The following is a 13,618-nucleotide window of genomic DNA, read 5'->3' as shown; positions in this document are numbered from 1 at the left end:
TTGACGGGTTCAAGTGTCATAGCTACTTCAAATGTGACTGATTTGCAATCAGATTTAACTAGTGAGGGTTCTCTGATTGTGGTGGTGCAACAGTCACCTATGCTGGTGAGGACCAGGTAGAGTACATCTGAGGCCCTTGTGGGGTTGCATACTATTTCTTCCAGGGCATTAGTGTTAAAGTCCAGGAACCTTTGTGCAAGTATGTTGGTACTCATTTAAGTTTCCCAGTCAATGGAGAGATAGTTACAATTACCCATGACTAGAGTTTGAATGTAATTTGATTGACTCAGGTAGGTCCATATAAACAGTGTGGGTGTCTTGGTTCATTGAATGGGGCCTATAGCTAATGATGACTTGAAGGGGGGCCTTACCCACAGCTAGCTGAACTTGGAGTAACTGTATGGAGTTTTCCTGCCTAACCCGTCTAGAAGTCTATTTATCTTTGATGAAGATACTCTTCTTCCTTTGGTTCACACTCATTCATTTTGCAGTCTGAAAGTGGGGAAAGCATTGTAGCTCTGTGAGTCTGGGGTATTCTCTGCAGCCCTGAACCAAGGTTCTGTGACTGCACAGACATCAACATCCTCCAGGGAGAGGAGTTATTCCAGACAGTGCAGTTTCTGATTTAAACTCCTAGCATTTATCAGCATAACCTTTCATTTATTTGTGAGTGATATTTTCACATCAGCGGTGTTGTTCTTGAGACCTTGTCTAAAAAGACACTATGGTTGAGGAAGTGCCTTAGCCAGTAACCAAAAGCTAGAGGTGACAGGTGAAGACCATCTCTGGCAAAACAGCATTGTCTATCAACCATGTCATCCCAGGCTGAAAGGAACTGAATCCCCTTAGAATGACACCAGAAACTAAGCCTATTATTGAAGTCAATAATTTTTTATTTATATTGTGGTATCATCCTAGACTAGGGTAGAATGCTGCTCAAGGCTAGGGACATACCTGCCTGGGGACACTTAGAGAGGTCAATCATGTCTCTCTTCATATAGTCCCAGTGAGTTATGTCTCAAGTCATTCACACCAATATGAGCTATGATGGAGTCATAACAGTACTTGTTGAGAAATGAATGCATGTGTGATCTGATGGATCTTGGCACCTGATAGACAGCTGACTGTAACCTTCTCCTTGTATAGCCTGGTGAGTGAGACATCTGTGTGTCTCTCAATGGAGTCACCTATAACTAAAAAATTTGGTTTAGATGTGCTTTGCCTTAGGGGCTTATCTGATGAGAGACTGGTCCTGGTATTATTATGTGTATTAAGTGCTGTATGTGATGTATTAGGTATAGCATGTTTGTATTTGGAAGGTCTTCAGTGTTTAAGTAGGTTTCTGGTGAGTAACTCCATGTATGATAGCTTATGTGTCGAGAGCATGGTTTACTTAGGAGGTCAGGTATGTGAGCTGATAACCTGTTCAATGTTACTGTTCTGTATGTGAGAGAGAGCAAGGGTTGGAGACTCTTAGTATAAAGGTATCTCTCACAAATTGTACTTGGGTTATTTAGGAGTAGAGGTTGTCATTGTGCATGAGGTAGTTGCTACACTGTCTCAGGATACCCATGTCAATCAGGCTGGTAGGAAAAATGGAGGGAAACTGACCATCCATAATTCTGTCTTAAATCCTGTTTTCACAGTGGGGAGAGAAAATAGATTGGGTGATCTAAATGTGGTCTATACTAATGGGGTGCTCTATAAATGGTCTATACTAGCGGAGGTTCTCTAAATGCTATGAGACTATTGTAGGTTTGGTGGGTTGGGGATTGTTTAAGGGGCAAAAGCACAGCTGAGGTGCTCTCTGAGCAGCTACGTGCAATTTGTGGACTTCTCAGTTGGATCACAGGCAGCAACTAAGGGAAAATGTATCTACTGAAGTTTTTGCATTTATAATGCCAATGGTTACCCCCACTGTGCTGTAGTGCACAATGGTGCACGGAAGTGCACTATGCATAAATAGATGAATACAGCAGAGCATTAGCTGGTCACCTAACGCTGTAGAGCTGTGTTAAAACAAGCGCAAACCCAAGCAAACACAGGGCTTATGTAGCAATAGTGGACAAACTGAATTAAAAAGTTTAACCAATAAAAAAACTCAAAAATGAGCCCTGTGTGAGCAACCATCAATCAGAGGAGTTTTAACTGCACTGTCCTGATACAAGGGTGCAGCGGGGGGGGGGGGCCTCTCAAACAAAAGATAGTCTGGTTTAGTGCTCAATTTTACAAAGAATCAGATTCAGTGGGTCTGAATCTAGTCTATGGTACAGCAGACAAAAGTGCAACAAATCCGCAAGAACAATTTAAAAAAATCAGCAGTGTAGCTAATTACAATTTAAAAGTGCAAAATACAGTATAAAGTTGTACTTTTGGTTAACAGAATGCAACAGACTCCTTGGATTGCACAGATGAATACAGGAGAGCAGTGGCTGGTCGCCTAGCTCTGTGGGCTTTCAACTTTTCTGATTTTTGTGGACTACTACTTCCTTCTGCAACAGGGGGGGCATACTCCCCCTGTGCCTGGCCTAGCCCCATTGTAGGAATGGTTCCATGTGCTGTGGATTCTACACTCATTTTTTTCCATTCCTAGCACAGGTGCACCTACCAGGACTGGGCACTTTTTTATCCTGGGTCTTGTGCACCCAGCTATGTTTTTTTAATTTTTAACCTACTTCTGTCATTGACACATTCTATATAAACTACAATCCTTATATCAGGATATATGAGGAAGATTCATGTGTACCCCAGATCAGTGTGGCTTCAATACTGGCATCTCTTGGAGTTCCCTGTGCCTTTCCTTCCTTGTCTCAAACATAAGCTCCAGTGGTGGCTTCAGAAAACTTCTCTAAATCCAAGCCTGCCTTTTCATGCTCTAGTTCCTTCCCAAGAACTGTTCATGGATGCCTCAGACCAGGGGTGGTGTGCTTCTTTAGGACCACTGAAAGTTCAGGGTCTCTGGCCTCTTTATGAGAGGTCATGCCATATCAACATCAAGGAGATGAGGGTTCTGCTTCTGGCTCTGCAAGCCTTTCATTCCCTTTTTCTCCCCAGCTCCCTGAAAATCTTCATGGACAGTAACACCATAATGTGGTATATCATCAAGCAAGGGGGTATGAGGTCTTATCTCCTTTGCAGACTAGCATTTCAGGCCTGGAATCTGGCTATCAGTTATCAGGTCACTCTTCAAGCAGTTTAAATTCCTTCAGAGCACAGTCTAGTGGTAGATTATCTGAACAGGTCCAGAATACAGGGTCCCGAATGGATGCTTCACGGAGATGTATTTCTGAACATTGTCCATTGGAGGGGTATTTTTATGTAGATCTTTTGGCTTCCCATCTGAACAGAGAACTTCCTTTATTCTGTTCAAAAGTACCAAGTCCTCTGACTTGGAAAGTAGATGCCTTGGAAGAGAATATTTCTGTATGACTTTCTTCCTCTTCTGTCAAGAGTTCTGAACAGCAGGACTCTCCCAAAATCTTATTGGTGACTCCCTTCTGGACCAGACAGCACCGGTTACCTCCTCTTCTTCATCTGGCCAAAGGCTGTCACAACAAGTTACCTCACAAAGTCGATCTTCTCATACAAGACAAGGGATCTCATGTCTATCCTCAACTGTCCACACTTCAAATGACACTGTGAGTGATAGGGTTTTGATCCCTTTTAGGCATCGCTTTTCTGAGGACATGCTTCAGGGTCTGTAGGAGGCCGGGATACCCACTATCAGAAAACCCTATATGTCTAAATGGAAACGATTTTCTGTTTTGTGCCTCTCTCACCATCAAGATCCCTTCTTAGCAGGCATTCCTATGGTTGTCTCTTATTTGTGTGATCTGCTTCATGCTGGTTTGGCATATTTTTTAGTTAAAACTCACCTGTCAGCTGTCTTTACTTGTCTGCCCTTGAAACCTCTTTTGACCTCTTGGTTTGAGGTCAAGCAATTTCTTAAAGGTGTCCTTCATATCAGACACCTAAAATCATATTCCTCCTTCTTGTAACCTCAATTTTGTTCTTGAAAAATTGGCTCCTTTAGAGCCTGCTAATTCAGCTTCCTTGCAACTTTGTACTTGGGAAACTGTTCTTCTGTTGGCTCTTCTGCTAAGAGAGCGTCTGAGCTTCAGTCTCTTATGGCCATTCTTCCTTTTATATTTTTTTTAAAGAGACAGGGTGTTTCTTCATACCAATCCTGTTTTTGTGCCCAAGGTAGTTAATGAGTTGTGTCTTAATCAATCTATTCACCTTCCTTTGTTTTTTCCTTCTCTACAGTCTGTCAGTGAGAAGGTTCTCCATACCTTGGACCTACATAGACAGCCCAGGTATTATTTGGATAAAGCAAAGGCTATTCACAAATCTGAGCAACGTTTTGTTTGTTTCTTTTCATCCCAGGACTTTGGATTTAGTTAGCTGTTTCAAAGCAAACTATCTCCTCCTGGATCTCTAAGGCCATTTCCATTTGTTGTTCCTTTCATGGCAAATGTCTTTCTTCATCTGTAAAAGTACATTCTACTAGGGGGTGGTACTCTTCTGCTGCATCTTTAAGGGGTTGGTCACCAGTTCCATCCCTGAATTTGCTACTTGGTTTTCTGTTCATACTTTCACTAAACATAACAAGTCGGATGTTACTTCCAGGGCTGGGGCAGGTTTGCCAGGGCTGTTCTGCATGGGTTTGTAAAGGGCTCTTCTGTGCCTTCCTCCTCTCAGTATTCTTCTTAGCTCTTGTACTCTCTCTTCAGTGAAGAATACTGCAACAGTGATATGGAAGGACATAGTACAGTTGTGTAAAATATTACCATAAAAGTAGATGTCCTTCTCTTCACTGTTGCAGTATTTGTTCCCTCCATCTTTCCCCCTCTGTTCGGGCTTTTGAGCCTGGATTTTGCTACCCTTGTGGCCAAGGGTTTCTTGTTTCCTTTCACTTTTGAATTTTTTTCTTCTGGATGTACATGTTCTAAGTTTTCCTTGGGGGTATTTTCTTCCTTCTGAGGCAATTCATTTATGAGTATTTGTATACATATTTGCATCCGTACATCATCTTTATGCCCTGCACCTTACATGGGGATCATGTTTGTGATGTATGACTCGTATAAAATCTAAAGGTTTTGGTATATTGGCAAGATGTTCGGCTATCTTTGGCAGGAGATCACTTGGGTGAAGAATACTGCAACAGTAAAGAGAAGGACATCTACTGCTATGGTAGGATTTTACACAACACTACTTTAGTATATAATATGAAAGGCCTAGCTGTGGCTAAAAGCAACTTACGTTCTTGTTTGCTCAATTTAAAGTCTGGCTTTAAGGGACTAGAATACATCTGTGTGAAATAGGTTGGAATAGTTATTCTCTGGCTACTGCTTGTCTGAAATAAAGTTGAAACTGTCCATGATTTTGCATCATTTCCCTGATTTTGACGCATATTTTGGTCTGTTCCTCATAAAATCTGTGGTTTTCTGGCAAATTATTCAGGATTACAATTACTCCGTTATAACATACATTTGAGTTTCAGACTTCATATCCTTCCGAAAATGCACAGTAAAGCAAAACCTTTTTTTCTAATAACTTTCTAAAAAATATATGACCACTATTTAAAATCTGTCCATGATTCTTGACCTTTGCCTTCTGTTATATTTTGGCTTTCCATAATTCTTGCCTCAAGAAGCTGTGAGGTAGGATATTTTTTTATCACCCCAGGTACACAGCAAAGTGCGTAGTGGGGGTGGGGCTGTCTTTGGATGAATGTAGCTTATCCTTTTCTTGTTCTGTTCATTTTAAACAGTCTAACTTTACAGAACTAGTGTGCAGTTCTGCGGAATATGCTGGAATAAATGAGATACTGTTTGTTGTGTGAAACAAGCTGGAAATGCATTATTGAGTCCATATTTTTTATTTATTTGTTTTTACCAGAAGTAGACATCTAAGGTGTACACAATAAGCAATGGGTACATAAAGGTTATGCCATAGCAGTTGGCACAGACAGTTAAGGCTTATAAGCTGTAGTTCCTGTGCTACATGGTTTGATTTCCCCCAGCTCTCATTTGTCTATTGTATGAGCTTGAGCAAGTCTCTTGCCAGACAGTGCTTGAGGTCAACTGGAAATTTGTACTTGGCTTTTCAGTGGTTTCCCTGGACTGTAAGCCTAGTAACTACCTATGAAACAATGGATAAGAATGACTAATGCTTGGTCCTGGTTAGAATAAATAGTCCTTGCAGGACTAGTGTGTATTTGCATATAGCAAGTTGGGATACTTTACTGTGGCCATTTTTATCACATCTGGACATTTCAGATATACAAAGTAGCAGTTTAAATTATATTAAATCAGGAAAGTGAATTAAAAAATGTGCATTCATGGGTCCTCCACCAAAAAGAAACAGTTTGTAGAGATGGAACATGGTTTGAAAACCATCCAAATTACACTTAATCCACCACTGTGTGTGAGGGAGATATGTGTTTCTCTGTGTAAGAGAGACTGTCTGTGCATGCTAAGTAATTCCACTACTTAATAGTGACGTTTGGTAGGATGCTGGCACAAATGACTGATAGTCATACAGATTCTCTATTAGTTTAATGTATTGCTATTCAAAAACGTGCATGGCAATGAATTATATTAGAGCAGAGCACCACAACTTCCTTTTTTTGTGTAATGTGAGCTGTGCTGCTTCTCTTGGCATTTTACCAATCAGGCCTAATACCAAAATATTTGCTCTCTGTGTAAGTGGCTTATTCTGATATAAGTCTAATGTATAGATAGGCCTTACACCTCAGTAAGTCATTTACACTGAGAGCAAGCCTTTTGAAATCTAATACATTCTGTTATCAAGTATCAGGCAGGGCTACAATATATTCAGCCCTGAAATTCTGAACTACTTAAATGCAGAATAGATGTCTTGCACTGAAATGCCACAGTGATCCCAATGTTATTCTGTAAAGCAAGCAAGGGTAGATGGCATAGACTTATGAAAGACTTAACTGGTGTGATTTTTGTCATTGTAGAACTGTTCTCACCCAATAAGTTACCTTTCAAGTCCAAGGACAACTACATCATGGGATACAGGAAAGCTGCATTTCTCATTCTCCAACAGCACATCTGCAGAGAAAAAGTCTGCCATGAAGTCACATACAAACAAAGGTAAAACTGGCTCTTTTATATATGCCAAATGCAAAGCAGAGAACCTAATACTTGAGTTATAAAACAGTGATAGAAATACATATGCCAAAGGCTGGTATCTGGGTTTTTATAATTCCGGATGAAAAACAAATAGAGCAGCTCCTTTCTAACCTCCAAGTCCTTACATCAGTACTTTTTAATCCTAGGCAATTCCTGATGCCTCATGTTTCAGCTCAAAGTATAGCCATATACTTAAAACTTTTAGGCCAGTTTTTATGTGGTGATATTTTAGGTTTAGGCAGCTGTGTTCCAAGATGTGCTACATCACACATTCTGCCTCATTTCCATGTTTGTAGCCATGAAAGTTTAGAAAGTGGATGAACTAATAACTTTTTGATTAATGTTAAAAATTTTAGCTACTCTGTAAAATATTTATGATATGTGAGCAAGCTTGACCATCATTTACTTTAGCATTTTAAAAACTAAGGACAGATATGTGATGTAATGTTTCTGTTACATTATTTATTCATCTGTTAACCAGGACAGAGGACTGATTCTATCATATTGTTTTACCTATGACTTGGATCAAAAGCAAAAATAAAAAAAAAACTGCTAAAAGAATGGGATGACATGAACTTATTCAAAAAATGGTTTAGAAAATGAAGAACTGACTTTCACATAAAGGATTGACCTAGTCAGACTTGGTTTAGTAGGGTTTGAGTAACAGGCAAGGAAACTGCATATCGTACAATATAAACAATAAAGGCTACTTTATAATTTAACATGTGTACACCGAATGGACAAAATCATTACTCATGGAAAGCAGTTTGGTAGTCATTCTGCCATACAGATCAATGTGGTTGCTGAAATGCCATAGGTTTTGCTCTGCTCATTCTAAAATGTAAACATTTTATACCTACCTATGTGGTGGTGGTGTTTTTGTGTGTGGATGTGTATGTGTAAACAGTTTGCGCAAAATATGCTGTGTGCGCAAATTTTATGTAGGAGATGCAGAGGGTGATTGTATCAAAATGCTTTCCTTAAGTGTAGAAGACTGGGGATGGTGTTGAACCATGGAGATGTAGCTAGGAGACGCTTGTTCTTTGCATGTATTGATTGGGATGGCTGTGTATTGAAACTAGGGTTACTCAGCACAATCCAAGGGTGAAAGAGCATGTTCCAGTAGTTCAGGCACAGGATTGTTGTCTCTAAGATCTGGTTGTAGATAGTGTTGATGTCCCCCTGGGTGTTATACACTGTTGAGCATTGTGTCTGGCTTGTGCCATATGACTGACTTGGCACTTGTAATGGAAACCTAGTAAGATGAATGACCTAGGACTTTATCTTCGGTCTTGTGTTGCATTGGGTTACTATGTCATCCACAGGGATGTAGGAACTTAGGTGTGACAGTACCTGTTATTCTTCAAGCTTGGAAATAATGACATTTGATACTGAAGGATGAACATTTTTGAGTATGTCTAAAGGACAGGAGTGAGCTATAGGTAACTTTTTGTGTACTATCCACAATAATATCTTGCAGCATTCCTGCAAGAGTTCTCAGATGTTCTCATTGACACAGCATATGAATCCACTGATAGTTAATCCTGGGAGATTACAGTGCATCAGTCAAAAACGCGGAGCTACTTGATTTAATGGAGAACTGTGATTTCACCCAGTTTCCACTGCAGCTCATAACTTTGGGCTTTTATTGGACTAGTCCATTTCAGTCTCCCCATCCAACACCCCAGTACCTGATATAGAACTAGTGAAATATAGAGATGTTTTGTGTGTAAATTCACAAACTCTTGGTACAAGCCTTGACCCCTTGAAAGGATCAATGAAGCTGATCAGGATATGCACTGTTGATGGCTGTCATCAGCAGGGGTGCTGGATCTGATTCTCTCATTTAGTGACCAGGGTGCTGGATCTGATTCCCTCAGTTAGTGACCAGGGTGCTGGATCTGATTCTCTCAGATAGTGGCCAGGGTGCTGGATCTGATTCTCTCAGATAGTGGCGAGGGTGCTGGATCTGATTCTCTCAGTTAGTGGCCAAGGTGCTGGATCAGATTCTCTCAGTTAGTGACCAGGGTGCTGGATCCAATCCCCTCAGTTAGTGACCAGGGTGCTGGATCCAATTCCCTCAGTTAGTGACCAGGGTGCTGGATCTGATTCCCTCAGTTAGTGACCAGGGTGCTGGAACTGATTCTCTCAGATAGTGGCCAGGGTGCTGGATCTGATTCTCTCAGATAGTGGCCAGGGTGCTGGATCCGATTCCCTCAGTTACTGATCAGGGTGCTGGATCTTATTCCCTCAGTTAGTGACCAGGGTGCTGGATCCAATTCTCTCGGTTAGTGACCAGGGTGCTGGATCCGATTCCCTCGGTTAGTGACCAGGGTGCTGGATCTTATTCCCTCCGTTAGTGACCAGGGTGCTGGATCCAATCCCCTCAGTTAGTGACCAGGGTGCTGGATCTGATTCTCTCAGTTAGTGGCCAAGGTGCTGGATCTGATTCTCTCAGTTAGTGGCCAAGGTGCTGGATCAGATTCTCTCAGTTAGTGACCAGGGTGCTGGATCCAATCCCCTCAGTTAGTGACCAGGGTGCTGGATCCTGCTGGATCCGATTCCCTCGGTTAGTGATCAGGGTGCTGGATCTTATTCCCTCAGTTAGTGACCAGGGTGCTGGATCCAATCCCCTCAGTTAGTGACCAGGGTGCTGGATCCAATTCCCCCAGTTAGTACATGTCCTTGAGCTGCTGTTTGACACAAACAATGGTTTGGGCACATCCTGAGGTCACTGTTAAGGCTTGAGTGCATATCTGGTTGGAGATTGTATTGATGTGCCTTTGTTTGAGATTAACATTATGCTTCATTCCAGATGGACATGTCTTGGAAGAAGGCTGTTTTTGTATCAGAAGAGATCTCCACTGCATCTATTCACCCAGATATAAACGTTCAGATTTTCCCAGGCTGCACAGCCCATTTTTTTTATAACTACTGGAAGTTTTTTTTTCCTTCAAAGAATTGTTTGGAAGATGAACATTTTTGAAGACATGATTGCAAGATAGGGTGCTCATTTACCTAGGATTCACCTGTGACTTATACTGTGTATAGTAACTAACAGGTAATATGACAAAATCCTCTAAACATATCAGTTATTTATTACAGCACATAAATTCTATTGCTGAAGATTTTAACAAATAATCTGGAGTGTAATTTATGTGAAATTATTAACTCATGCCTGCCTTACCCTACTTAAAATGCTATCATTTCCCTCTCTCTTTTATTTAGCCTTATATTCAGTTATATTTCACTTAACTACCCTAACAGCAAAACAGACCAAGTGTCCTGCAAAACTAAACTCTTTGTGTGCTAAATTCTTCTAACTGCATCCTACATTTCTAAAACTGGCAGCAACAAAATTTAGAAACCCCCTCACACATATTTTAATGTGTCACTAACTACTTGCATAGACCCTCCTTCATTCAGACATACAACCAATATTCCCTTCCTAAAGTCAGTTCTCAACCTAAAAATTATAGACCTATCACAAACCTTTGTGCTATTACTAAAATCTTTGTAAAACTACTTGACCAACAATTGTTCAACCATATTAGTAGTTATGTATTTATCCTATGCATTGGTTCCCTCAAATTATCTATGGTATGATCCCATTTATTCACATTAGGGGTAATATTTAATTATTGACAATGGGATGGGTAAGACCATCATCTAACAAAATGGATATGTTAATTTGAACACAAAAAGGGAAATTAGAGCAGCTAGCCTATTATTTACCTATGAAAGTAATCAACAACATGGTTTTAGATGCACATTTGTTTCAAAAACTGCTTCACTATCAACTACAGCTACTATTTATAGTAATATTAATGATGGTGCCATTGCTGCCAGTATCTTGAAGACATGAGACCTGTCTTTACAACAGTGAACCACATTCTGACACTTGAAAAACAATAAAAACGACTTTTGGGAAAAGACTAAACTGTGGTTTAAAAACTACTTATAGGATGGATAATTTCAAATCTGAATTAATAATACACTATCTGAAATAGAAACCCTAAATACTGCAGTTTCTCATGGTTGTTGGACATAAGACCACTATTATTCTTTCTTTTATTAATGACATCATGTTTGATTTACCTAACCATAAAATAATTGTATATGCAGATGATCCCACAAATTCTACCAAATAATACAACAAACGTCACTGTCTCAGTTCTATGATTATTGCAACTGGCTCCAAAATAATAATCTCCAAATTAACAGTACTAGGACAAATGCAATACCCTTCTCTACCACAAAGAAACTAGTAACACTAGCCCACATGGTCTTAACAGACCTTCAAGGAAACACTGTGGGTCTGACTCCAAAAGATTTGTTCTCAATGCAAGTGACCACTTTCACTGAGAGCAGGTGTGTTGGAATCTGCCTCCCTCTGTAAGCCTGTTTATAGATAGGCCTTACACCAAAGTAAGTCACTCACACTAACGGCAAGTCTTTTGGAATCAGAACAGACTTACACTGAAAGCAACTCTTTTGGAATTTGGCCCTATACCTAATGTCAAGCAACAAAAATATCTTGGTAAAATGCTTCAGCCCTCTCTCAATCTCATATTTCACAAAGGCAACATGCCACCAAAGTTTTAAAGCAAAGAAAGCTATTACTGGATTCCACACATTTTCACACATATATCATGTATGGTCTTATCCAATAAATGTCCTGATTCCCAATGTTAGATATGCACTGCCAGTTACTATCCCTCACTGAGGACTTGCACACAAAATGTAAATAGCTGTAAACAAAATGTTTAGATTTGCTCTTTTTGCAGATGTAAACTGCCACCATTGTAAGTTATATGAAAGGACACACTGACTTTCTATTACTAACTGAGCCCTTTATCCCCTATGCCTGTTTCTATTTAAAATTCTTAATCTTGGCTACTGCCCTCCTCTTCAGAGTACCATGAATGTTGTTGTTCTTCTTTCGGCTTTACACGGTTAGGGGTTGCCACAGCGGAGCTCCGGTCCGCTAATGATTGGCAGTAGATTTTTACGGGTGCCAAGGTGCCAACTCGATGCCCAACCTTCAACTAAGGCACGCCCATTCTATGCATGTCTTTCAAATGCCACTCAACTGCGGGGAGGACATGCAGACTCCATGCAGAAGAGGCTCCAGCCGAGAATCGAACGGGAGAACCTCTTGCTGTCAAAAAGTACCGTGAATAAGAGAACAAAACTATTCTCTTAGAAGCAGCCAAGAAACCACTCTCTTTTTGGTCAGAGCTAGATTTAAACTTACAATAAGAAAAAAGGCCCTCTCGAAGGTAAGACCCGTCTTATGAAGTCAGCCACCTACAGACGTTAAAGGAAAAACACTAATTCTGGAAACATTCAATAAACATCTCAAGCAGCACCTGCAGAAAGAATGTAAGTGTGCCTGCTTTACAGACACTCAATAAATTCTTATGCAGTTTTGTCAGCCTGTACTCCCTCATTAAGTAAACATTCTGCTTGTATATTTTGTAAATAGAAATCTCGAGTATATTTAAATCCATATTGTTTATTAAAATTGTACAATTTTAATTCTTATTCAAGTTGTGCAGTCTTAATTATTGTACTATCAAATGTTATTTCAAATATAATTGATTTCTGATCTGCATTTGCTAAAATATTGTTTAATTGCTTTTTAGTTATTGTTGTTGTTTTTGTACTCTTTCACCTGAAAAAGGTCACTTAACTAGCCTACCTACCCAGTTATCAAACTGCAAAATAAAATAAATAAATAAATAAATGAGTGGAGTTTGAGTTTGCTGATTAAGCTTATGATGGAATTTCAGATATACTTTTGACCAGCTGTGCAATCCTGGCTCTGTGAAGCTTTTAATAAGTGTTAAGTTTACTAGGTTCAGTTTACTCCACAGTCTTCACTGCCCATTGAAGACTCAGGATTTCCCCCTTCTTTATTAAAAGAAACTTTCATTACCCCAGTCCTCAAGAAAATATTTTTGGATAAAAGCCTTAAAAGTATTAGCGAGCACTGAGCCATCCATTTTTTTGAGGGGTGATCAGGATGGTGGTCTGTGTGCAGTTAAATTCATATATAATATCAAATAACATTAGATTCATGTCCGTCTGAATTTATAGGTAAATATACCAGACCAATAGTTGCCGACTCCCTGATGGTAAGAGCTCAACATCAGATTTTATCTTGGTCCTATTATCGGGTTCTTGAGAGTGCACTGCAGGTTATCAAGTACTATTTCTTATCTCTCAGGTCATAGCAAGTGTGTGTATTTAATTTGCTTTCATCATGCTCATCCTATGTAAACTGCAGCATAATTCATGTTTCTGTTTTGGCCCCCATGTTCATAGATTCATAGGTTAGTACTAGGCTAACTGCCCTTGTGAGCCATTTTAAGCCTAGCCAATTATCGCCTGTGAGATTCAAACCCTGTACCTTGTGTTTGTAAGGCAAACACCTTAACCATTAGGCCACC

At 39.9% G+C, this 13,618-nt stretch overlaps 1 protein-coding gene across 3 annotated transcripts in view; it reads left to right on the top strand.

The window, feature by feature from the left end:
• Positions 1 to 13,618, top strand: part of ADGRD2 (adhesion G protein-coupled receptor D2) — a 1,709,855-nt gene that overhangs the window by 1,355,289 nt on the left and 340,948 nt on the right. For all 3 annotated transcript variants that reach the window (XM_044058541.1, XM_044058538.1, XM_044058539.1), the window contains exon 23: positions 6,989 to 7,124. In XM_044058541.1, the coding sequence (XP_043914476.1) occupies positions 6,989 to 7,124 (136 nt within the window). The remainder of the gene's footprint in view (positions 1 to 6,988; positions 7,125 to 13,618) is intronic.

Source organism: Protopterus annectens, chromosome 16.part0 (assembly GCF_019279795.1).
Source record: "Protopterus annectens isolate FY-2018-M chromosome 16.part0, PAN1.0, whole genome shotgun sequence".
Taxonomy (NCBI): Eukaryota; Metazoa; Chordata; order Ceratodontiformes; family Protopteridae; genus Protopterus; species Protopterus annectens.
Note: the sequence above shows the minus strand (reverse complement) of the source record. Positions and strands in the feature narration are given on the sequence as shown.